This window comes from Phalacrocorax aristotelis, chromosome Z (assembly GCF_949628215.1).
Source record: "Phalacrocorax aristotelis chromosome Z, bGulAri2.1, whole genome shotgun sequence".
Classification (NCBI taxonomy): Eukaryota; Metazoa; Chordata; class Aves; order Suliformes; family Phalacrocoracidae; genus Phalacrocorax; species Phalacrocorax aristotelis.
This window is the reverse complement of record NC_134311.1, coordinates 56915729-56943096: the sequence shown is the minus strand read 5'-3', so window position 1 is coordinate 56943096 and position 27368 is coordinate 56915729. Positions and strand designations below refer to the sequence as shown.

The window sequence follows — 27368 nt, the reverse complement described above, 5'->3', positions numbered from 1 at the left end:
GCAAAACTTTTTTAGTTAAATGGAACCCATTGGTGTCACTGTAAGACTTTATCCTGACATACTTTGTCAACTGCGCAGCCCTACATCACAGATTTAGAATATGTTAGAACTTTAATGTGATGAAAATACTGTTGAAATCCATGGTAAAACTTTAGTTGCTTTTAGTGGAGCCAGCATATCATCTAATAGTTGATTTTTTTGTTTACATTAGCAGAAGTTGTATGCTGGAAAACGTCCTTCTTCCGTCCTGTATATAACAAGAACTAAAGAAAAAAAATTATTCTGAGTAGCTCTTCTTCTGTAGTTGGTGTATGATCCTGTCACTGTTAGGCATGCTTGTGTGTGTATAAAGGGAAAAAGAGATTCTTGTAATACAGAAGCTGAAAAAGAAATTATGCTTCTTGTTTGATTGCATGTTTTCCAGTCAGAATCGCATATGCAACCGGGGGTGGGGGGAATGCAAGGGTGAAGCTTATAGTGGAGCTTGAGAGGCATTGCCTTAGGGGACAAAGAAATACATTTGTGAGACAAAAAAGGATGCTTCTAGTTCTTCTGTTCTGATCTCATTAGCCTATGCAATGCTTTAAAGGATGTTTTTTATACTTGCTAACTACTGAATGACCGCTTGCAATTTCAAACAGGTGGCCCCCCCCCCCCGCCCCAGCTTTTGCTCCTTTTACAGAATGTATGCAAAAATATGCTTTTGTAATTTTAGCTATGATTGAGGTAGAAAACTGTTCCCTAGTTCCTACTGTGTGTCTCATTCAGTGTACACAGATGCTTGACTACAATATTGGCATTTTCAATTATAGATGGTCTTTAAAAAAAATTAAAACCACAACCCCCCTTTTTTACAACTATTACTTTTTTTCAGGCAATAATAAATAGCACTATCACCCCCAACATGACATTTACTAAAACATCCCAGAAGTTTGGCCAGTGGGCAGACAGCAGGGCAAATACAGTCTATGGTTTGGGATTTTCATCTGAACATCACCTTTCAAAAGTAAGTATGACCTAATGGCAACTATTCAGCTAGTCAAGAATGCTTGATTCCTGCTTATTGTATCTTGAGTCAGGGTTCACAACTACTGTTATTTTAAAATAATTTACAATAAAATGCTCTGTGTTGATCCTTATAATGTAAAAAGACAAGATAAAGTTTGGTGCCTGCAAATTTTACTGATGGAGGAAAAGAGGGAGATTTAAGCTATCACAGTGTATGTTGTTAATGGTTTCTAATTATTAATTTGTTAGGTTATTCTTCTTTTAGAGTTGTTTTTCCATTACAGTTTTTCATGGTATAATTTAAAGGAGTAAATATAGTGTTTCTTCTGTGTTTATATCTCCTAGAAAAAAACGTGTTGTTAGTCTTCAGATGCATTTTTTGTCTTTTAACCCACGTTCACTTTTCTACTATGTAGCACATCAAATTACAGGTATTTTGATGTGTGCAGGCTTACAGTAAAGCTAGTGGTAAATATATTCAGTGTAAAATAAATTTTCTTGTTGGAATACAGAAGTTGAAAAGTTTACTAAAGAAACTGTGCCCTACGTGAGGGGTTTTTCCAGTCTACTTGTGCAGGAGTGAAGTACACCTCATTCCAAGGAAAGCAGTAGCCCCTGTTTCTCAAAGTGATGGTATAGTTCCTCTGAGTACCCTTTCTACAATACCAATTACTATTGATACTATGGTAGGTAAATCCAGGAACCTGTACAAGCCAGTGACATTTTTCTCCAGGTGAGGAATTTCAGTTCAGTTTAAGAACATGTCTCTCTATTAGGAAGACAATTTTAATCTTTGAAGGATACAAAAGATCTGGAAACCCAAGCGCAATAAAAGGAGTGTATAGTTCATGCTGAAGTAAGGATTAATGATTGGCTTGTTTTTTAAAAAAGAAAATAATACTGGCCCTTTTGAGAAAGTAATTGTAACTATCCAAGGATAAGCATGGACCTGTTAGAAATCCATTAAAATGAGAACCAGTACATCTGCTGTATTTGGACAAGTGCTACACTTGTAAGATTTCTTCCTTTCATAATCAGATAGCTTTCACTTCCACAAAGTGACACAAATGCAGGAAATTCTGAATGATACTCATATTGCATGTGCGTTTGTGCACCTATCATTGCTTCAGTGAACTTTGAAGCTTTGACACTTACTTAAAACGGTGTGTATGTCCTAGAGGCACTTGCTTACCAACGTGGTAATAACTTTTCTTAATATTTAAATAGCTTTAGCATAAATGCTAATTAGGCTTATCTCTTTCACATACTAGCTAGTTTTCCTTAATCAGATAATGCTTCTTTGGAGGCAAAGTATGCTGTAGTCATGCACACTCTGTGTTTGCCTGACTTTAAACACTAGGTTAATCTTGCCAGTGAAAATACTTCAGGTTTTTTATCTGTTCTATCCTTGACTTTTTTCTTGCTCTCCCCATGTGGTACTTACTGCCTTCTTAATTACAGTTGTTTCAATCCCATTCTTTCATTGACCTCAAACAGATGTCTGAGAGTTTTAAGCATGCCCTTGGCTTAAAACTTTATATTACTGTTGAAAAAATAATCTGAAAATCTACAGTAGATATTTTGTCTTAAGTAGATGTTTGATTAGCATTTTCTCAGATTGCCGTGTTTTACAAAGAATACAAAAATCTGTTGGGAAAAATACCAAGTCACAGACCTTTTCTGCAACTTATGGTGATGAACCTTCAGAACCCTTTCAGCAAACTGCTCCTGTTGTAGTATATCTTAATTATCAAACTGATACTTATGTGAGTTGAAATTGCTGATTGTTGCTACTAAAATTCATAAAGGTAAAACTTCTTTTGTGACTTTAAAATTAACAAATATATTTGGTGGGGAAAAGGAAAATTTTCTTCAGATTACGGACAATTCAGTCACTGGAATTGGTAGATAAGTTGGTCTTGGAATGAGAAAAGGTGAATTAGAAACTGTGGATCTGCTGTGTAGCTTTAGAGACATACATCTATATTCTTCTTGTCTTGTCTTTCTGCTCAGATTACTAGCTCTCACTTCTGTGCACTGGCATTGTAGTCCAGATTACCAGGGCGCTCTTCGGTACACCTAGCACTGTAGAATATAAAATCTAATTTAGGGTTCAAGGTACTACTGGGTATTAGTAATAGGGCTAAGAAATAAGCTGTATTAATGGATTTGTTCAGAAGCAGGTTGCTTCTAGAAGTTGCCTTAAAAATTGATTCTGGAACTTCTTTTCTGTAGTTTGATTTATCAAAGTCCTTAAGTGAACAGCCCTGCTGTATGTTATTTGATTTGCAGTAATGTCTCTGGGCCCCAGTGAAATATTTCAGGTTCCAGGGAGCAAAAGACAGCCTGCAGCCACAAAAAACTTAGTCTAGCCTGTGACGGATTTCAGCATGTTAATGAAGCACATAATCAGAGCAGATAAGAATAAACTGTTTATTCTCAGAATATTGTCTGCTTAGTTTATACTAAACATTCGATTTTTGGACTATTTGTTTTTGGTTTATGTGCCTTTGTCCCCCTAAACTAACTACTACAGCATCAGTAACCTCCTTCTGTACAATTATTGTGACTGAGAATTAGTGGGGTGAGAATATCTGATTGAAAAATCATGGCACTATGATCAACTTCACATACAAACAAATAGAAGAAAATTAATTAAACATTTATTTATATTCATTAGACCTTTTCTCAATATGTTACACCACAAATTCGGCTCAAGATTGTTCCACCAGAAGTCAGTGATACCTGAAAGATGATTCCTATGTTGAAGAATATTCCTTTCACAGGATCGGGATTTACTAGCAGAGTCCCTCTTGCTGCTGCAGTAGGAGCAACAGAATATCCCATGATTCAGAAAAAAAAACCCAAAACCTGAGATGATTTTCTCATCCAGAATCTAAATCTGTGCTGTTGATAGCATCCTGATGTATGAGAAGAAATACTCCTTTTCAGGTTTGCTGATGTCTTACCCCTTTGAATTAGTTGACCTGATTTATTCCATGTAATTTAAGAGTATGCCATATGGCAAAAATGCCACCACAGATACCTGTAAGAGGCTCTTGTAGTCTCCCTGCACAATTTTTCATCTTTTCCTTAAAATATTGATCCTCCAGAGAACCTTTCCTTTCATACCATGAGTTCTCATCTTTGTTATTCAGGAATTTTATCAAGAGATTACCATTATCCATCCCCTGACTGTCTCAAGGAATTCTAGTAAATTTGTGAGAATTGTCACTGCATTAGCCTCATTGCTGCTTTCTTAGAATGTTATCTGTTTATCTAGTATAATTTTTTTTACAGTTTCTGCTGCTGTGATACAGAAGATCATATTTACTGCCTTGTACATCTTCAGCCATTTATCCTAAAACTCAGCACCATGGTTTCCATTTACCAATCCTCTGGTCTTAAAGCTGATTTAAATAATAGGTTACTCATCAGATTTTGACGTCTATGTATAAGTCTTGAATAAGTATCGTCTAGTTCTGGTGATCTGTTACCAATTTTATCATTTGTTCTGAGGTGTTTTTTGATGCTGGGTTAGAGTTTCAGGGTGGTATCTTTGTCTCCTGTATTCAGAAAACGTATGCTTTTATATAACCTGACAGGTGAAATATAGATTACAAGCAGAGAGAAGTGATATTCAAATACTAATAGCCTACCAGGAGAAGAAGTTTAAAGACAATAAGGTTTTGTAGGTCTCGCATAGCAAGTGAAGTTCTGATAGAAAACAGCTGAGGAGATTGTGTCACACAAAAGGTAGCCTTGATCCCTTCTAAACACATGCAGTGCAAAACAGTTTCTTTGTATGCTTCTGCTGGAGAGATTTAGAAGCTGCTGGTGAAGCTTCCAGTGTTTCTGCAGAAGTGTTTCATTCTTAGGCTGATCATAATACGATAATGTTCTCTATAAAAGCAGTAGGAAACAAAAACAAATGCTTGGCTACTATAGCAATTAGTGTAGTGTCAAGCTGAGATCTATGAAGCCAAATTTTTCTCTAGCCGGAGAAACCAGGCCCTATTCTTAATAAATTGATTTAATCTCTTAAGTTAAAAGCTGCATGTATTTCTAAATTGCTGCTTTAGCTATTTTCTGGAAGAGGTACGTGTAGCATAGAAATCAAGCTTCATAGGGCAGTTCAATGTGCATTTCTTGGATTTAGTGTTCAGTATATGCAAGTGTTTAGTTCAATTAATTTGTTCTTTTAACTTGATTGATGCCAGTGAACAATCAAGAAATGAACTTGACTCAATATTCCCACTGCTGCTTTCCTAATTAGCTATTGAAATTATAATTGCTGTTAAAATTTGGGAAGAAATCAGTATAGTTTCATTCATGAAAGAATGAAGCCCATTGAAAACTCTAGGCTGATAGTGGCCACAGTAGGCTTCAGAACAAGATCATTTGTTGTCAGGAGGAGAGTAAAACCTGGATCTGAAAACAGCTGTGTAAGGCAGCTTATCACGATTATTAGCCATCTCTGATATGAGGGTTTTTTAACACTGTCATCAGCAGATCAAACTTGGTTGCATTGTAAATTTCCTGACATATGAACAGTGTACATTATGTCTGAAAGGTATTGAAAAGTATATCACTGTGTAACTGACTTAAATGAGTATCTAATAGGAGAAAAATTAAAAAATTCTACTCACAGAATTTGACTTTGTAAAACATTAAGTACGGCATTCTGTTCTGCATGTAATGTTCTTCATGCCTACTCTTTCTCTTTTTCCTTTTTTTTAAACATATGTACCTTCAGTTTGCTGAAAAATTTCAGGAATTCAAAGAAGCTGCACGACTAGCAAAGGAAAAATCCCAAGAAAAGATGGAGCTGACAAGTACACCCTCTCAAGTGAGTCTTATTGCCTGATTCAAGCCTAGTACTTTATATCTGTGCTACTTCCTGTATTGTATCTTAAACACACATCTTGTATTAAAAATGAGTGGGGTACTTCCAGTTACCCTGATTCCTCTTAACAGTCAGCCAGAAGTGTCAAGCAGTCTAAAAATACATTTAACATACAATCCAGAGGCGTCAAAGGGACTTACTTTAAAAGAAATTTGGCCTTTCGTTTGTTCCCTTTCCTTTCTTTGAGCTTTCCCCAGAAAATGAGTAAATATGGTGAGCAGTTATGTAAGTAGGTCTATAGTAAACATGTTCTGTGTTTCTTTATTATTTTATCTGTCAAACTTCAGGTGGCGCACTGTAAAGAACTCTTATAGAAGAACCATTGCAACAAAAATCAAAGTTAAAACTGCAAACTATTTTTACTTATTTCCTACTGTGTAGTATTCACTTGTGTTGAAGGAAGAGGACAGATTCACATGCTGGTCCTGGAGTTTTGTTACAGTTAGCCATGATGTAAAATAAGAGTTTGTCAAAGGTATCTCCAGACATGAACTGGGTTAATATAGGCCTAATAGGAAGATAAATTAATATAGTCACGTTTACCCTAGTCGTGCTTAAATTAATTTAATTGAAAACTAATACTTGGAATTTGCTTTGAGAAAATAAATTGCATGATGCTTTTATACCCCCACACTCCTGCTCACCCCCTACCCCCGTGTTTCTGTCTCTGTGTGTAGCTATTTGCTTAGTTTTAAGCAATAGTAAAGACAAACGTAATTCCTTCCCTTGGAGGATGAAGCAGCTTTAAAACTAAAGCAGGTGTTCCTTAGTTGAGTAGGATTAATGCAGTTGATTCTGTTTTCTGGAGAGTCTTCATTCATTGAATCAGTGTATCTGTTGGGTGCTTTGCACTGTAATATGCTCCTGATCTTCGATGGAAGAAGGATGGCAGGCAGTTTGCAACATGCTGTATGAATAGTTTTATTGCCACCAGAAAGCTACAGTTGATATCCTTCCAAGAGAATTCAGTAGAAACCACAAGAATATACATAATGAACCAATCTCATGTTGTCTTCCCAGTAAGCATTTTGCCCACATGCTAGGTTGGCTTTTGCTATTAATGGGAAACTGCTTGCTCTACAGTAACAGGAGAAAAATAAGGCAGTCTTTTATTAGTTTTCTTGACTGTCTCTAAATTTCTGATAAATTCCATAACTAAACACAGAGATAATGGAAGTAGGTATTTCAATATTATAACCTAATATATACTTGGCCTTAGGAACAGTGTAGTGCTTCAGCCAGGCCTCTAGTTACTCGGTATTATAAGCAAAACAATTACTCTGCTTCTCTTTTGACATGTTGATTAATAGTCTGGACTCAGAATTTAAATCTCGCAGTGTTGAATGGAGTGACTTACTATTTGGTGTGGACATAAATTGGAACTACTCGCTCAGAGACAAGATGCTTTCGTCTAGGAGCTGCCATGGGTTAAAGCTTTCTCTTAAACTATATAAGCTATTTATATTGTTAATTTTCCTGTATAGATTTCCTTTTATACTTGGAACCTAACATTTTATACTGTAGGCAGCTACAGAAATCTTACCTTGAGCAATTCTGTAATGCACGGTGAGAGCTGCAATTTAATTACTGCGCACTTAGAAATAATTTCGTATTCAGGCCTTACTTTTCATCTCTCAGCTTTTTGCTGTGTTGATAAGTTAGAATATTAATCTGAAAGATGCAGTTAGTGCAAGTGCTGACACATCACCATAATAGTCTTCACATACTTAATGCTTCTCATTAGTTCCCCAGAGAGAACGGAATTGAATCTGGAACTTTGGAGTTTGGAGCAGATGAGAAGCAATGTCTCCATGGCAAACTGCAGCACTTCCATGGTGCTGGGACTCATTCAAAGAGATCTGTGTCTGGGGGAAAGACGGGTGCTTGGTAGTGGAGAGGGAAGATAGGACCCTTGAGATGTCTGAAGGAGCACTTGCTGTCATTTTAATCATCTGCCAAAAAGTGTACCTGCAATGCAAATAATGCAAGTGTTGCCTTTCTCAGTCATTTTACGGCTCATCTTTCCCTTTTGCATAGTGATCCTTTGCAGAAAGGGAGAGTAAAAGAGGAAAGAGATCTTTTCAGTGGCCAGTCAATACTTCGCAGGAACCTGGCTTTTTTAGGAGGCATTGACAGAAAGGCACTGGGAGGTAGCATGAGAGTAGTGAGCTCTGTAACAGTAACCCAGTTAACTACAAGTGTCAATCCCTCTGCAGTCTTGGACTTGCAGATATCTTTCTGCATTGAATTAATAATTGGTAGGATATGGCTTAACAAAATCAGAAAATATACATGTCAGGTTTAAATAAAATACTGTATTTCTCTTGGTACTGCTTTAAAAAATGCCATTATTTACCAGTTATTTAAAGTGCCAGATATGGTATGTTGCCCACCTTCTCTGTTACACCATTCTAAAAGATAAAAAGTGCACGTGCTTTTTTCTGCATTCAGCGTTGTTGCTACAGATTGAATCTTTATTGTATCTCTACAACTAGTGTAACAAAACCCTTCAGAAGGTATTTGCTGTTGACTGTTGTTTGGTGTAGCCCTGCAAGTGCTACTGGTATGTGTGAGTTTAATTTATGAATGTCCTGCAAAAGCGTGGTGTGAAATTAAGGAGAAACAGAAAAAAGAGGTAACAACAGAAATATCTCAGAAATAGAATATGTATTTGTAGTTCAAGTACTTACCAGCGTTAGCCATGATAAAACTTAAGAACAATCGTATCTAAAATCCACTGAAGTTTGGGTGCTTCTGTAAGGTGGGGGTGCCTGTGTGTGTGTGCATGCATGTGTGCGTGTCCTTCTACCAGAGAAAGACAGTGCCCTGGATCAGCCAATTACAAGAGGGGTGCTGCTTTCTTATGTGTAAGTCCCATTGAGAGCACGGCACTTTCTTGAAATGAAGAGGAAAGCGTTTCTGTGTCAGACAACTTGTGCTTTTTACCCATTGCATTAAAATGGATTGATATAAGAATACATACTTTATCTATATCTGGTATGTCTGGATGCTTCAGTCTAGAAAGGAGTTGCCTATTTTGGTACTTCTAAGACCAATGATACACATAGGTACCCCATGTGGTATCCCTTTAACTCCGCCTTAGGTAATAAAGCTTTGCAATGCTCTTATCTTGTTTATGTAAAACTAAGCCACCTCCTGTTTCTCACGTCCATCTTTTAATATAGGGTATTATTTTCTTCATGTCATAAACTCATAGATCTTAGAGTGACAAGCTACCTGTGGTCTATTTTCAGTTACAAGCTTGCCTGTGTACTGGAAGAGCAACACTTAGATCTAGAGTTCACTGAGCTGCAGGATGCAATAGCCTGAAAGCTGTCTCTCCCTCCTTTTTTTTTTAAACTAACCTTAATTAGGTTCAAGTACAGAACCAAACAGAGCAGTTTGTGCAGTTTGCAGTCTCACCCTATCAGTTTTAAAACCAACTGGATTCTGAACCTCAGTTCTTCCTCTCTAAACAATCTGTCCTCAGTATTCCTTTTCACCCCCATCATTTCAGATTAAGACCTCTGTTAATTTCTGAACTTGTGTGGTGAGTAGTTTATGCAAAATACTTGTCTGTGATTCTGAACCCCTCCTATGCAGACTATTAGGAACAGCAATTGCCTGAAAAGTTTTAGATTCACATTTTTTAGTGCAAGGAGTGGGTTGGTTTTGGCAAAATGGTCATGGTTTATCACCTGTGGGCTTTTTCTTTGTAGAAGTACAAAATTTACTTACAAAGCTTGTGGAAAAAGTAACTTTCTGGGATGTTATGTGAATTTCTATACTGGAACAAATACTTCACATGGGTTCCAGTATCTGAATCAGCAGCCTGCAGACTTACGTCACTGCCAGTCAGTACTAAACAGAGAACCACTTTGAAGAACAGCAATGCCAGGGGAGTATATGGAATACTTAATGAAAAAACAGTATGATACTTAATAACAAAACAAGCTGGAATTGTTTTGGTTTGTTCATGATTTTAGAACATCTACTCCTCCTTCCCTTCTGTTCCATATCTAGTCACCATTATAAGGTGACTTGACCTGTGATGTAAAGCCTGCTGGTTTTACTTTAAAGACTCTTTTGTGACTGCGTGCTTTTAGTTCATAAGATTTTGAAATTTAAGACATCTTTTGATGAATACCCCTCTGTGATGTTTAGTTTATATACTCTAGGCACTGTCGTTTTATACTGCTTAGCATCACTGGAGTCCTGCATACTCAGTAGAGCCAGGGCTCCTTTAGACAGTGCAGATCTCTGACAAACTCTTAAATAGCAAAATATGCCCAAGTCAGACTCTCACATTTACTTGTCATGTAGAAAAATACTAATACTCAGTCCATGTATAAGTCCAGGACTGGTGAGTGACTTAAAGTTCAATATCCTCCAGAAACCTATATATGATACAATAGTGGATTTATACCACAGGAGAGCTGTTAATCCTTTCTTCTGAAATACATGAAATAACTGTCTGTAGCTGACATGAGTGAGAAATATCAGGCCTTAAAGCACGTCACGGATTTAAAGGAAGACTTGTCATTTTCAATTTAAGTACCGTTTTTTTTCCATATAGTGTCTACACAGTTGAATGTTAGAGCTAGATTAACCTGCTCTCCCAGCTAGAGGGGAAGGATGAAAATCTTTTTTTAAGCTGACTGCAATTTCTTCCCCAACTCTGTAAAGTCAGGAATGGATATGTGAAGCTACAATGGTATGGAATAAAGACTTCATTAAATATGAACATCTCACAAAAATGTTTCTAAAATTCTTCTACTCTCTCTAATTAATATAAAATGGGAACGAATTATTTGTAAACGTTTGTAAAAATTGTGTTCAGTGTAAATGGCTTTTTCTGTTGTCTTTGGTGCTTTATTCATAGCCAGCTTCATTACAGTTGGCTGCAAATAAATTATTTATCAGGCAGGGATAGTTGTCAGTGTGTGAGAGCACTGTTTAACCTGTATTATTGGTGGAAGAAGTACGTACTAGAATCTGATGCTTCTCTTCTACATACAAAATCAGCCCCTCATGAATTTGCAGGCAATGAACCTTTAGGTATTACAAAGACTGATGTTTGTCTGCATTGATTTTTGTCACTTGAATTTCATTCACATTAGAAGTCTGTGAAAGTGCTTTACTGAAAAATAAGCCTAGGTGGGACTTGCACATTTGTTTTTCTTCTACTGAAACAATTATTATGCATTCACACTTAAAACATTTTCATAAGTAGGCTGTGGCTTTATGTATCTAATAATAGTGGTGTAGGAATTTTAGCTTAAAGATAGAAGCCATGCAGATATTGTAGGGTGTGGTATGTATTTTTTAGAATACGTTGTGTAATTTGGTAAGGGGAGGAAATAAAAGAGAAACTCTTGGGTCCGTAAAGGCTTTCATTTAATGTCAGTGGAAACTTTTTATCAAATCAGAGGATAATAATAGACAAAACCATATAATTTGTATAAAATAATTCATGTGCCTGATTATCTTGCCAGCTCTGCTCTCCTTTCACACTTAATTTCAATTCATTTTCAGTTCAACAAATTGTTATGTAAAAATCAAGATTTAATTTTGACTTTTAAAGTATTAACACTTAAGATAATAATTTTGAGTATAAAATAACATTCTTCCTGAAAGTAGGTAACAATTTGCATATATATACTTTAAAAATTACATTTATATTGTAAACAACAATTTATATCTGTGGAATTAAGTCAGTGAAAGCTAATTATTTCTGCTTTTTAATCAGTAGGAATTTAATAAGGTGCAAAACACTGGTGCATGTGCATTGTATAGCTTCATAATTGCTAAATATAATAGAACTTGAAGTCAGTATTAAAAAGTGTATCACCCACTAATTCAGGTTATAGAGTGAGATGCGTATCTCTCACTATGTGAGAAATACGGCAGAATAAAAGCAAAATTTTGGCAATTGTTGTTCTGCAAATGCTTAATATAATTTAAAATGCAATGAAAACATTGAACAACAATATTTTTGGTTAAGGGACACCAGAAAGATATGGACAGCAATGATAACAGCCAGATCTTACTTTCTTTAAAAGAATTCTTTTTTTTTTGCATCTAGTTAAGTCTCAAAGTCAAGGACATTTCCTATGGATGGAGGATAAGATTCAGTATTGGCTTTCAAAAAGCCTTATCCTTTTAAACTAGTTGAAGGCTACAAGTGGAGGTTCAAAATTAAACCCTGATCTTATATAAGATCATGACCATCTTCAGATACTTTGCAACTACTTCTGAGATTGCTGTTCTTCAGCTTCCTATGCAGAGTGTTTGACAGCTTGGAAGAAGAGCTGCTGGCCTTCTGACTGTGCTTGTGCTTCAGTTTAATAACATTAAATAGTGGTTTTATGTGTTCCCTATGCAGATGCTAGAAGGCTGTGTGGCCATAGGAGATGCTTTGCTTTTGGAAATACTGTAATTCAGCTAATCCTCTGCTGTATAGGTACCCTTCCATGACATCCATTGAACTCTGTTCATGAAACTATCTTAGAATTAAATGTTACCACTTGACTACTAAAAGCCCACTAACACATTTTAAAATCAAGATGAGCTACTTAGTTTATATGAGTTGCTTATCTCCTGCAAAAATCATTACTTGAAAAAGAATATAATAAGAAAGAAAACACTAAAATTAAACCACATACAGGGGCGGGGTCTTACAGGGAAAATCCTATAATGTTCTAGTTTAGGATGTGGGCTCCAAGGGTGTACTTTGTTTTTATAGAAAAGAAGAACTTTTCAGTGACTAGAAATTAGCAAATGGTGTTTGCTGGCCAAAACAGAAATGTACACATTGGCATGATGAAGGGTGATTAAAACTGCACCAGTGCCTTCTACTGGGAGGCAGCCATTAGGTTTTTAGGTGTCCAATTACATAGCAGTAACAGAAGCTGCCTGGGTGTAGCTGGAGTACTCTCCTTCCCAGATGATACCATGACCAGCAAGAGCTAAGCCGGGCTAATGTGCCTGTGGAAGTTTTGCAAGGACTCTGCTGAGCAAGTGCTCTATATAGATGTCCAATAGGCCAAACGGTGTATGCACCACCAATGGCTCGTCCACTACTCACTATGGTCAATAAACAATATGAAAGCTAGATTTTGAAACAAATACCAGAGTTATTTGTTCCACTGTTTTAAAGTAAGGGACAAGAATCCTGGTTGTCAATAGTCACCCATTGTGTAGCAGGAATGAGGGCTGAATGTAAAACCAGGAAAGAGAGAGAAGTCTGTAATAAGCAGGAGGCTGGATACTTGCAAATAATTCATAGGTCAGTTGTACAAGATAATATGAATCTTACGGTAATATACTTCTAAATTAAATTCATGTGATGGAATATGGCCATGAGGGTTGCAGGAAATCTGAGCCTCACATTAATACTACCTAAAATTTTTGTATAATTTAAGAATTAGTGTTGATGCTTATACACACATAGCCTTTCTTAGCAGGCCAGTTTGTAATTTAATCTGTTGTTTGTTTTATTTAAGGAATCAGCTGGAGGAGATATTCAGTCTCCTTTAACGCCAGAAAGTATTAACGGGACGGATGACGAGAGAGCGACGCCAGAAGTGACGCAGAACTCAGAACCAAGGGCTGAACCAACCCAGAACGCATTGCCGTTTACCCATAGGTACAGATTCCATTCCCACATCCTGATTAAGTGATACCTGTCTCCTTCCTTGTTAAAGGGACCTTCACCCATGTTGTGTGGAAAAAAAAAAAACAAACCCAAATTCGACCCAAAAACTGGACTGGCTTTCAGCTTTGCAATATAATCCTTAAAGAAAAAAACATGTATGAGAAAATCTCTTGGAATAAGATTTGGGGAACATAACTTCATAGTTTAATTAGCTTAACATGAGCCCTTGAACATTGGTTAGTGCAGGTGTCCCTTTAACAGGAAGCATTACTTCAATATCTGACATCTTAGTAAAATTAACTGCTTCACAGGCAATTCCAATTAATTTTTTTTTTTTGCACATATTCTTTAAATGACTGATAGGACTGGATGTCAGCCTTTCATTGATGAGTTGTTGGAAGAAAAGCGACTCTTACAACACTTCTGGATTATGAATTTTAAAGCAGCCTTTAATCGAACAGTTCTCTGACAGTTGAAAACATTTTTCAACTTTTTTTCAAAATATGAGAGGAGTGTAGTTCTGCTCCAGACTGAATTATAATTAGTTGCACTAGGAATGCTGTGCTCTGTTGTTCTTTAAAAAAGTGAAGACTTTTTATTTAATGATCCAAATAATGAGTTAAGATGGATATTCTTGCCTATTAGAAAGGATTGTAAATGGGCCACTCTCAGTAAAACACTTAATGTACTGAGACCATGGATGGTAACTGAAACGTTTATTAAACTTAGGACAGAGCTAGAAATACTAGATTTATTTTTTTAAACATTGTGTAATTCAGTTTAAACAGAGTTTAAGAGCTCTTGATCAAAGGTTGGGGAATACTAGGACGTCAGATATGTCCTGCAATTCAGAATGAGCAAAGATGGAATTGGAATTGAGGAGGACTTCTTGGTTTTTGTAAGAAGATAATAAATACTATTAAATGCATCTGGAAAAAATAGCATACATTTTCAAACAAGAAAAAAAAATTATACTTTTGCACTAATTTTTTAACAGAGTGATTGTGTTTATTTTTATACTTCAGCTGTCATCTGTGCATCGATTATATGTTTTAGAATAAATGGTGCTTTGTAAGAGTGCTGGGTGCATGTTGAAGGAGTATTACAAATGTTGCACTTCTATCAATGTTCTGTAATGAGTTCATTGAAACCGTTTGTGTGTTGGAATTCTCTATCAGTATTTCTGTGAAGAGCGAGTCGTGATAAAGTCCACACATGAGTAGTGGTGTTTTTTTTTTTTTAAATTATAGCTGCAAGATCTCCCCTGTCATTCTGCATATGTAAATATGTTTTCTGGTATGCCAATATAGCAACTACGCTTTGCTCTGCATTGAGCGTGACTGAAGACATGTTGTGAAACTACCCAGCTGTAATTTTTGATGGTGTAGAATAGAGGTTACAAAAATTATATGTGCTTTGCGTTTTTCTATCTACTTCATGTGTGCAGTGTGAGTGCCTGGTGTTAGTTTTTTGTCCTGCTAAATGCCACTAGCTAGAATTGATCTTCTAACAATAACTCTGCATTTTGAGGGACATTTCTCATGATGATACATAAAAGACCAGGGTTTTGGCCTGCTAACAGTAACTTCAGGTTTGTTAGCAAGCTATTACTGAAAAAAATGCAAATTTTAAAAACACTTTGAAATAAATTGAATTTTGGACTAGATAAAGTTTTTGTTACAAATAAGTAAAGATTATTTATTTATTTATTATAAATAAATAAAGATGCATGAAACACATGCATGAAAGGGATGGGAAGTGAAGCCTCCAGGGTTGTGTTAGTCCTGGTTAAATATCATGTTTTTGTAGAGGCATTTCATAATACTGAATTGGCAACTAAGTAGACATACCTAGCTGCTTGTACTGGCTGAAAGGGTGCTTTCTGCAGGCAGTCTGTTTGCCCTGATTTAAAAGAGAAAAAAAAGTGAATTAAATTTAAAACATTACACCCCGACCATCAGCGACTCCCTGGATTTTCATGTGTCAGGGATTCTCCTAGAACCCTGCCCTTCTGACAGTGCTGTGTGTTGGTGGCAATCCACGTGTGACAGAGCGGAGTTGCTGAACTGAGCCCTTTCCTTGTGCACCCTAGTAACTCCTGATGATCACTGACCCTCTTTCTCCTGCACTCTGTATTTCATCAAAGGTAAAATTTAGCCAGTGCCTCTGGGCGAGGCGGGTAGTGCTGGAAGGGTATTTGAGTGTTGTCTTGTGCAAGGCAATGCTTTTTACATACTTGCCTTTACTCCAGCAGCTGTTGATCAATCACTAGGTGCTTTTTAAAAGAAAAGGCATTGTAGTCTTCCCTCCAATGAGCTCTTCTGTAGGGGATATGAGAGTCACTGAGGCTGACTGTGCTTCACTGAAAGAACACTACTGTAGCAAGTTCATTTCTTCCAAAAACAGGGAAGCTGTATAATTCTGCTCTGGCATTGACAGCACATACTTATCCTGTGAAGAACCGAAAGGAGTGGTCCTCAGTGTAGGCTGGAGCATAGGGAAGGCACATGTGGGGCTGCATGCCAGGGACCCAGGCAGCCATGGGCAAATGTTGAAGCTTCATGGGAAGGATGAGGTGCTGTGGCACTGCACAGCAAAGGTGGCTGGTGAGGTGGGAACTGTCCTGCTGCCGAGAGGGATGGCAAGCTCAGCCAAGTGCAGGTGTCTCTGTGGCAGAGGACGGGGTAAATGTTTGAAGGAGGCTGCTGTCAGACCAGTGAAATAGGTAAGGGGTCTTCATGTCTGTGTGTGAACTGGAAGGGTCTGACAGGAGTTAACAAGGTCAGAAATCACAGGTGTGGAGGTCATGCTTTAGTCTGTATCTTACTACTTGTCATTTTTAATCTGCATACCTGAAAAAGGTTATATTTTATTTCGTTATGACATGTCCTCGCTGGCCAGATATGTCCTCTCCTGCAAGCATTCTTCTTTGTGCTTTCTGTGTCTTAGTATAAGTAGTTGGGGCCTGTTATTTCAGCAGCGTAAGTGTAGGCTAGTTATTTTCTGACCACTTATACCCAAAAGCTGAAAAACAGCATTACTTAAATCACCAGAGTTTTATTATTAAACTCAAAGAGTCTTATTATTTTAGTAAAAAATTATAAGTATTGAAATGAACATTTTCCATTATATGTCTAAAATCCCATTCGTATCCCATGACCATAATAGTGCAGAAATCTAGTTGCTTCAATTTATCCTCATCTGGAAAGTCCTAATGCTGTTACAAGCAGTGTAACTCTGGGCAACTGCTTGAGAGATAAGGTTATTAAACAGTTACGAGCCTTGCACAGAAGATGAACTCTTGTAATTAAGCATCTTGCCTTTTTTTAAACTATGATGGTTAATGTTGAATTATGAAATAATATTACATGGGAACTGCCACAGACTATAATATACTATAGCCTGAGTGCTTCTTTCATGAGTAAGTGTTGCCAGGATAAATGAAAGTAAAATGTAGCCTAAGCCTGGCATTAGAATTTTTAAGAATTTTGGGTGAGACACTGATCAATCCTTTTCTGAATGATAGCTAGCCCAGAAAGGCTTTTTTTTTCTAACAGAAGCTAGTTAATAAAATCTAATATTTAAAATAATTAAGACTAAAATAAGAATGTATTTTCGTTCTTAAGTAAATCTTAGTTTCCTCAGACATCTGTGTTTAAAAAATATTTTGCAAGTTCTTTAGGTTGTGATTTTTTTGACCCCCAGCTGAAAACTGTTGATCTTAAAATGGGGTTTGGAGAGAAGAAAGTTGCTAAAAACTTTAACTACTTCTGATGTGACTGGCTTTTAAGTAAAAGTTTTAATCCTGCTGGTGCATAGTATACAATTCCTGGTCATCTGAATGAGCCCAAAGAAATACTATTCTAAGCTTGTTCAGCCTTACAATCTAATTCAAATATTAAAACTGGATAGTGCATCTGGAAAACTCTGCTACTTGCTGATTGGGGCTTTTGGTAATTGTTTGGTGAACTTGCTCTTTCACCCTTGAAGAGAAGACATTTATTTATAACAAGCTTTATTCCATTTTGGCACCTTGTGAAGCTGATATACACACTTCCTGGAACAAAATGTAAGAGGATTCTTCTGGGACAAATCTTGAAAGTCTTGAATTTTCTGTCAACCATGACTTGAACCTGTTACCTCATTTTTTTCTTGTAATACTTAAATTTGGAATTTCCATTACATAATGTTTTGATCAGACAATATATATGTGTGTTTGTTGCTTGTTTGTTAAAATTCCTATTTTTGTATTCAGACAAGTTTTTAATAGGGAATTTTGACTCATTGCCTTAGTGAAAATGGACTTATTCTGAATGATGTTTATATCTTAGATATGTTATTGTCTAGATAGCTTACCATTTAATAATGCTGCATGTAAATCCAATGCTGTACAACAAAGAAAAAACAAAACTCTTGCTGCTAGCTCATGTTCCTTCATATGTTCATTAAAAGTTGTATGCAGAAATCTGTTTAGTAGATTTTTCACTGTATATGAAAACTATTCACTTCCACAAGCTTAAATATTTTAGTTACGTTACAGTAAAGGTACTTTGTGGATCGTGCTGAACAGTTAAGTTGGCTTTAAGGAAAAGTTTTGAGTAATAATTTTGTGTTTTGTAATTTGAATTTATACTCAAATCCTAGTGTTTGGATGTGCTTTATAGGGTTATTCATAGCTTCCTTACCAAGTAGTCCTGAGGGGGTGTGTTACTTTTTTTTTTTTTTTAATTCTTGGTTTTGAATGTTATTTAACCTGATCACAGGATAATTTCTTGTTGTGAGGAAGCTCAGGAGCTCTCTAATCCAAGCTACTGCTCAAGGAGGATCAGCTATGGGATCAGAACCAGGCTGCTCTAAGCTTCATCCAGTTGGGTTTTGAAAACCTTCTAGAATGGAGACTCATAAAGCCAGGCTTCTTAAAAAAGGTTTCTCTGTAACATAAAAGGCAGTAACTATCTTCACATTGCACAGTACTGTAATGAACTGTGACATTTTAGGGCACACTGGAGGAACTCTGGTAAATTCAATTACTGTGTTGAGAAAAGATTATTATTTCTTGAGGCACACACAGAGCAGAAACTCAAAGGTGATATGTTCCTGCTGTCAGTGTAAGCTAAGAACTGGTTAATATAGCAGCTTAGACGTAGATCTTGACTTCACCTCAAGCAACATTTGTCTGATGTTGAGAAAGTTGTAGCTGTGCTGTCCTTCAGCCTCTTGTGCTCCACCAGCAAGAGCCTAGTGGTCTCTGGAAGAAGTACACAGGGAGGGATAGCTCTTCTCTCCCCCCCAACCCAATTCCTGCTGCTTCCTGCACTCCTGCAATTCTACCTAGCTGCTGGGATCTAGCTCAAGTAGGCTATCCTTCAAAATAAAATTTCTTGCTGGAAAATTATTAATTTTAAAGGAAAATCTTGTCTTGTGTTTGTGTAATTTTTCATGTCTCTGACTTCCCTGATTGTGACAATTTCTAAAAATTCTTTAAAGTATCTTTGGATTACATAGTAAACCATTACATAGTTTTAATCCAGTAACATGTTGAACACAGCATAATACAGCTCATCCTGTAACATTTCCATGAGATATCTCTATTAAGGGAAGGAGAGGTGGAGAGGACTTGTATCTGGTATTGGAAGAATGGTCATGGTCTATGTGTTGCTAAGCTCTTCAAAATGAAGAAACTCTGCAACTAATAGAGCTAACTTCAGTGACTGGAGGAATGGATGAGAGCCAGAACTAAAAATAGCCTAACACTTAAAAGAGTAATTTCACCATATCCCTTGTGCACCTAAGCACTTTCTAGTTGGAGCATGTGAATTACCTGCGGTTTATTTATTGAGAACTCCAAGGGGTGATTCAGGTGATGTGAGCAGGGTGTTTGAAATTAGATTATATAAACGCCGTCCTCAGGGACAAGTGAGCGCTCTTGAAACATATCTATCAAGTACGTTCTTAGAAGAAGAATATAATCCTTATGCAATCTATATTAAAAAAAAACAAACCAAACCAAAACCATACTACTTATACTGTGTAATTTCCCCCCTTTAATCACATACATAAGAAAAAAAGCCCAATAAAAATTAAGAGAAGAAAGAAGGAACTATCTTGCTTAAGGAATGAACTTTTGTTTTCTAAAATACATCTGTTGCGTTCAACCTGTCCAAAGTATATATGATATTAAAAGATTGTCTGTTAATACTTAAGCAACTGAAACATTGGCTTTGTGATTTGGGATATGTGCTGCTTAACACTAAATCAGATTCTGTAGGGTGAGTGGTTTGGGGTTTTTCTTGGTTGCATCCATTAGTTCACAATGATTAATTTTGTTAGGTATTTTCAAGAATACAGTTTTCTGAAATGTGTTACTCATTTTAGGAGTCTACCCTTAACACACAGTGACTTTTTTGTCATTTTTAGACATTGGTTGAGGAGCTATTCTCTCTATTCTAGATTTTCCTAGTGATCTGCTTGAATAATGATCTTCTATTATGTATTTTGATACCAGTGTGTATGCTTGTTTAAATTTGTGAGCAGTGTCTGTGAGGTTTGTTTTATGGTATGATTTGTACATATATTATTTAGAATCTGCTGTTTTGTGAGTTACATGCTCAAACATGCAATCATCTTTTCAAGAAGAATTAAAATGATAGTTAGATCTTATTATGCAGACAGTAGATAACTCATGCTTTCTTTACTCATACTGCCATCAGTGTTTTTGATATTGTTCAGTGTCACCGTAGGAAACCATTCAACCAGTAAGTAGGGATAAGCTGCAAACTCAACTTTCCCCAGGAACGATGAAGGAGTCCAAGGTGTTGTCTTCAAAATATCAGAGATCTCTCTGGGTAAATTTTGCTGAAGTTAGGTCAGCATTTCCAACTATAATCAGTGTCTTTTCCAACATTTGTTTTCTTCAAAACTAAGAAGTGTCATTAGTATCAAAGAGAACAGACACCAAAGAAATGCCCAGGTTTCAGTGCACTATTTTCCAGAAAAAAACACGATTAAAACTTCAGAGAGGAATTAGCCACTTTGTAGAATTGCTTTTTATTTAAAAAAAATAATCTGTAGAAACACTTAGTACTTTGAAACTACAAATGTCGTGCCTTCATTGGATTGGAAGCCTCAGTGCATACTTACCATTTTTCAGCCACCCATTAAAGAAACAGAAAGCCAGTAACACCTGAGGTTAGCAGGAGAAAAAAACCCACATAGCTATTGATCCTGAATCTCAAATGAATTTTCTAACAGTCATGGCCTTTGGAAAGAAAAGCCTTTTGTGAAAAACAAAGGCAGAGGCGATGTTTTGCAGGACGAATATTTTTCACAAAGTCTGATTGCTCAAATCAGTCCTCATTGGTTAGGAGAGTTTATGCATGAAAGCAGTTCGTGACCAAGATAACATAAACCATGCAGGCCCATACCTCTAGCATGGGATTAATTCTTGATGAGGAGGTGGGGGGCTTTCTTCAGAGCCTTTCCTATGGCAGTCTGTTCTGCAGGTAAGAGTGTCACACTGTTTGCACCTGTCTGCACACACACATGCTATGCTTCTCCAAAGAGACCTCTTCAAATTATGCCCCAAGAGCCACTGAAAAGTATATGTTAGAAGATAAAGGCTCCCTGTAGCTGGTGTGTTGCTGCTTTATTTCAAGTGCAAGACTTAGTCAACTTATCTTTACCAATGCAAAATACACTTATACAACCATCTATATGGGTAGACAAATGCTAAATAAACTTTTCCAGACTTGTTCATTTACTCTTTCCTGTCTCTAAATGGACTCTGTGGTTGTAGTCTGGTTCTATGAAACTGGGGAATAGTCTAGACTTGGGTTTCAGGGTACATATTCCCACCCACATAGGAATTACTGAAAAGGTTACACAATTTTAGAGAAAGGAAATTAAATAAAACTGAAGATTTGTGGCCTTCAGATCACTTTTAAGTATGCTGCAGAACAATCTTCATCACTATCTTGTTTCGATTCTTGTGTATCTTACTCACTTCAACGGTCACCTATTGTCAACTTCCAAATATTTTGTAAAATCAGTGTACAGAACATGGATGAACTTGTGTGACTTGTAGTCATGGTACAATGGCTCTGTCATATTCTTAGAAGTAAGGGAAATTGGAGTGTTGCTGAACAGTTTTGAGTTCAAAGTCCCCAGGCTGAAAAACAGGTTTAGAAAAACCTTAGAAAGCAAGAGAAAACTTCGCTTTTTGTCAGTTTTGGTATATTAAAATATGTTATAACTCATGGCAACAACATACTCTCAAAATACAGCCATACTCTCTTAAAGATCATGTAAACGTGCCGCCCAAAGCCATACTTTCTTAAGTATTTCTGAAGTGTGTGTTTTTAATGAAGAAACATATCCAGTTGTTCAATTGCTCAAGTGCTGGAATATCTTCACCCAAATTTTTTATGACGAGGGTGATGAGACAGCAGACCGTGTTGCTCAGAGAAGTTGTGGGTGCCTCATCATTGGAAGTGTTCAGGGTAGGGTTGGATGGGGCTTTGAGCAGCCTCTTGTGGTGAAAGATGTCCCAGCCTATGGCAGGGAGGTTGGACTAGCTGATATTTAAGGTTCCTTTAAAGGTTCCTTCCAACCCAAACCGTTCTGTGATTCTGTAGCAGGAATTAGTTTCCTGCTTCACTGAGAAGACAGGAGCTAAAATTAAGTCACCTGCAATAAAAATAAATAAATAAATAACCCCAAACAAAAAAAACCGAAGCAAAATAACAACAAAAAAACCCAACCCAAACCTTTCAGTTAGTGGCTTTTTTCAAATGTAGGCTCTTTGTGTTTCCAAGTCACTTGGCCCCTCTACCCTGCACCAGGTATAGGGTCTGTTTTGGCTACTCCTCTGCTCTTCTGAAAGATCTCTGTGTTGCTGTACCTCATCTGTCTGCTTTATTCTAACAGAAAGGATATATGTTGAATATTTTAGGCAGCAGGACCAGACCCAGTGGAATATTTGAGGGAAGTATTTTTAAAAAGGGGAAAAAAAAAAGTCTGTAACATAGTACATTTTAGTGAAAGTGAAGCTCCACTGAATGCATCTGATTGATGCCAGTTTAGTCTTTTTCATACTGGTACCAACAAGTTACTCTGCCTTCTGTGTTACCTCTGTGGTAATGGTGAATCATGAGATAGATGGTCTTCTCATATGAGAAGCTGCACATATATAGAGACAGAAACCCACTTCTGAAATCTTACATATGCTGTGGGGTTATGGTTTCACTACAGTCTGGAAGGCCTGATGATAAACATATAACTATGATGACAATGTTAATGACTAAACAATTACTATTGACACAGTTTAGAACTCATTTTTCTCAAACTTCCAAGCATAATATAAATAAACGTACCTTCCTCCTTGAACAACTTACTGGAGATTAAATGATCAATTTACTTTATGGATTTTTATATTCTTTTTAGTCCTTTCTGTATTACTCCCTTCTTAACTGCCCCCTCTCTTTTGAGAAGAGGTACACTCTGGAAACAGAAATCAGTCTGGCTAGCACCATCTTCTGCAGATGTTTAAGAGCCTGACATTCATTTTATTCCATACTGTAATTTATAAGGATACTATTAGATGTGGGATAGGGGGATTTATGTTGTATCTGACCTGAGTTACAAGATGCCAAGCACCTCAAGTCATGGAGTGTTTCCACTTTAAGTCTTGGTGAATTATTAATTGTGTATTCTCCTATAGTGCACGCATGGATAAACTGCTTAGATGGTGTTAATGAAGCCCATATGGACTTCAAAATTAGCTAATTTTTAATCAATTAGATAACTTTCTCCTAGGGGATTGACCATGAAAGTCAGAGCCAACGATAGCTGGCAGCAAATACTTAAGTTATGGATTTTTTTCCTGTTGAAGTTATGAGATAGATGTGCTGCAGTGCCAAATTCTGCTTGGGTTAATAGGAAGCAGAGGTGGAACATGAGTTTAGGAGGTGGCTGCAGCTCCTATTCCTTCGCTACCTCTCTGACATAGTTAAAGTTTCAGAATTAGCAACTGTAATAAGCAACTGTACCTTGACGAGCTGGTACATGCTCTTCCAGGAGTCACACAGAAAGGGAGATTGGATAGAACTGTGTGACCGCTTCTGTCCCCTGGAATATTTTTCACTCCCAGGCACATGTGCCTTAGGAAGAACTGTGGTGTGTCTGTTGACTTCTCCAGTTCAGAGCCAACATACAGTTGCCTGCATGCTGCAAAGAAATCATGGTGAACTTAATGAAGCCATGTGCTGGTCTTAGGCGTTTATTGCTAGGATTCAGCCAAATAGATTACCTCTGCCTGCTTCTTGAAAGAATGCATATTTAATAAACTAAAGTTTCACAAAGCAGAGAAAAGCAGTTTAGAAAACTCTCTATATTAAAAATATATAACATGAGTACTAAGTGTAGTTTTTAAAAGAATTGTTTCACATTTAAATGAATCACTTATACAAAAAGTAGTTTTCATAAAAATTATTTTTTTCTAGAATTTATCTGGAATAGAGCTGACCAAAATTTAAAAGCTGTATAGCTGTATATTCTTTGAGGGATCATTTTGCATCCCTGCAAGGGATGTAGGACCAAGGACCAGGAGCTCTTGATTTTCACATGAAGTAAAAAGCTTGCTTTCAAGTCTAATCTAAAAGATTCATGCTGTTTTACTACTATGATACCCTTTAGAGTGTGTTGTTTTTATCAGATTAATTAAGATTGCTAAAGGTTTCTCCCTTATTAGCGGTAGGCTTTACAAGTAAACCTAGTTAAGGTGGAAATTCCTTTGGAGAATGCTGTGGTCTGGGTCCTCTGGGGGGGAACGAGCAAATTCTGCCATGTCTATGTGACAATGAGTTTGAAAAATCACACTGGAGGGGCTTCCATAGTGCCTGATGCATTTCCTCCTAGACAGGCACCTAAGACCAGTCAGATGAAGTGCCATCTCAGGATACTTAATCCCGCTTTTTCAGATCTAACCTGGGGAAGATGGGTTTCATCTGCTAAGCCCTCTTTACTGGGTCCAGCCTTAAACTGAACCTCCTGCCACCATTATGATCCAGAGCTTTGCTTCCTCATTTTTTCTGGAGGCAACACAGTGTCACGTTACCCAGCATTGCTGTCATCCTGCCATAGCTCGGCATGGTGAAAATGCCATTATCATTCACTCTCCATACTCTCCAGGTCATGGTTCTTGTCCAGACAGTGGAAGCCCCTGTAAGACTAGAGTAAAAGCTTGTTGATCAAGTAAAAGTCCAAAGTCGCTTTATTGTAAGCCATTTCAGAACGTATCTGAATGTGCAATCAGTATTCCAACTCTACCTGAACAAGTTCCATTATTCAACATAATTGTCTCGTGTTGATTGTTGCATTGTAGTAAGCAGACCCCTTGCAGTGGAACTTTGATACCATCAACGTACTTCCTGCAGACGTGGGTAGAGGTTAGTGGCAGGCACACATAAACACAGAAATGGAATATTTTGTCTGTCAGAAATATGAAGCACTTGAATATATTCTATTCTTGAGGTAAGAGTTAGCCTGAAGAATAAAATGGGGAATACAGCTAAATGGAGATCAACATTTCCTGTAGTTTTCCATCAGCTTTATGCTTTATGGAAACTTTCTGTGCTTAAAGAGCCACATCTTTTCGGTTTCTTCAGTATTGCTGTAGATGCCAGTGACATTTTGTAGTACAGGCAGAAAGTTGTTTGTGTTGATCAGTGTTTAGATCATATAATGGGGCTCTGCTGAGATGAATTTAAGTTATTGAACAGCACTTTGGTGAGATGTGGACAACTGCAATTCATAAGCATCATCAAAGTATTTCAGAGTGGCACCAAACAGCCATCTAGTTTTGTCTGTAATGAATTGGGTTGGCACAAATCAGCAATGAACTAGAATATAGAAGGCATTTTTTTTTAATCGGCTCTTAAGCCATTTGGCAAATGAAGGCATCTGAAGCTGGGTGAAAGTGCTGGAATAAAATGTCTGGTATGTCTAGGACTCTTGTTTTCTCAGGTACACAATAATAAAACACTACATGTGGTCCATTTGTGATGATGAACTTTGATTGTAGGTTTGTTGGTTTGCAGATCTTACTCTGTGGCACTGTGGTGCAATGATGTGTTGTCTTCCTGTCATGAAATGCAAAAGGTTTGGTTTCAAAATTAAAGTTAGAACAGGGGAAACCATTCTGCTGGGAGACTGCAACCACATAGGAAATTAAGAAGTAATTTTGTTTGAACAACATGGCTCAGACAAAAAAACCAAGCCAAACCAAAACACTGAAGGTGAATTCACTGAATGATAGTAAGTTATCTATCTCGGTAATTTGCCAAAGGAAGAAAAATAAAAGGTTTTTTTCCTTCACTGTAGTGAAAATAGGTATAGAAATAAGATAGGGGTTTGCGGTCTGAAGCCAAATGCTTTTTCATGTAGGCAATACATTCAGATTAAGCTGGCCTGAATTTGAAGAGGATAGCTAAAATAGTTTCCTACATGCCCAAAGTGTGATCTAACTGATCACCATGTATGACTGCAACTTGCTTTATTATTACTTACTTTATTTAGGAAGTACTCTGAAATTTAAAACTAAGGTAATTAGATGGCAGCACTGATTGTGTAGCACCTTCTTCCTACACTCTCCAGAGATTTTAGTATTCTTGTTTAATTCTACTTTAGCACTTTAGGGATCATTCATGCTGGGCTTACGTTCAGCATAGTGGGAGGCTCAGGAAAGCTGGCTTTTAAATGTCTTCACATCATGCTGTTTGCTCTATCCTTTTCCTAGTCCAGGTGCCTTGTCAGGGAAAGTGTAATAGAGCTCACAATATTAGAAAACAAACATGCTGAAACAGTACTGTAGCACAGAGGCATAGCCTCGCGAAAGAATGGGAGCTCAGCATCTGTTCTTCTGCCTGTGAACTCACAACTAGCAACTTTTGTGCAACTTCATACTCTTGGCATACCTGCTGGGTTTGTGACAAGTTAAGTAAGATAAGACGGGGGGAGAAGTGAGGAGCCAAGCTTTATATTTGTCTTTGAAACTGTTGCATCAATTGAGTGTTGAATTGGGAAGAATGGATCTATAAATTATTATATTTTTGACTTCCAGCTGAGTTTTTGAGCCAAATCATCTGACCTATGCATTACTCTGAAGCTAAACTGAAGGAAACCTAAGATCACTTAGTCTAGACTGAGCAAATAACAACTAGCAACTACCAGTGAATTAAGGAAGGTCCCATGTTAGGTTTTTTCTTTGAAACTTGGATTTTTTTACAATAAGGGAGATAAACTTCTGCAATTAATGCATGTTGTTGTATTTACTGGGATAAGCAAACTGGCAGTTGTAATGCAAAAATCAATTGCACCAGTAGTTATTATTTGTCATTATAAGATAACATAATGTACTAGCTGGGTGAGGGCCAAAGAGTCATAATTCAGAATCTTTGTGCAACTGCCTGATTGCATATGAGTATTTTGTAGGTCATTCTACAGAATTGCTTTCTGTTGCTGGTAGTGGAGTTGTGAGGCCCTGCAGCTGTAATGATTGTTCTGAGTTCAGTAGTTTTTGCTGTGAAATAAGACAGGAACCAGCATTAAGGGGTCTTAGAGGCTGAGCTATCCTGTGATATCACTAACAGAAAGTTCAACTAAGATCTAAAACAGGCATGTGCAAATCTTTGGCATTCAGCCGCTTATAAGAGCTGCTGTCTTCAGCAGAGGCACAATGCACTCCAGTTAAGCCTGTGACAGTACCTAGAAATGCAGGCAGAGAATTGTACTGAGGATCTC

General features: G+C 37.1%; 1 protein-coding gene across 1 annotated transcript in view; it reads left to right on the top strand.

The window, feature by feature from the left end:
* The window catches only part of HOMER1 (homer scaffold protein 1), a 90803-nt gene that overhangs the window by 30914 nt on the left and 32521 nt on the right, over positions 1–27368 (top strand). The window contains exons 3-5 of the mRNA XM_075079353.1: positions 875–1006; positions 5765–5857; positions 13420–13562. Coding sequence (XP_074935454.1) covers positions 875–1006; positions 5765–5857; positions 13420–13562 — 368 coding nt within the window. The remainder of the gene's footprint in view (positions 1–874; positions 1007–5764; positions 5858–13419; positions 13563–27368) is intronic.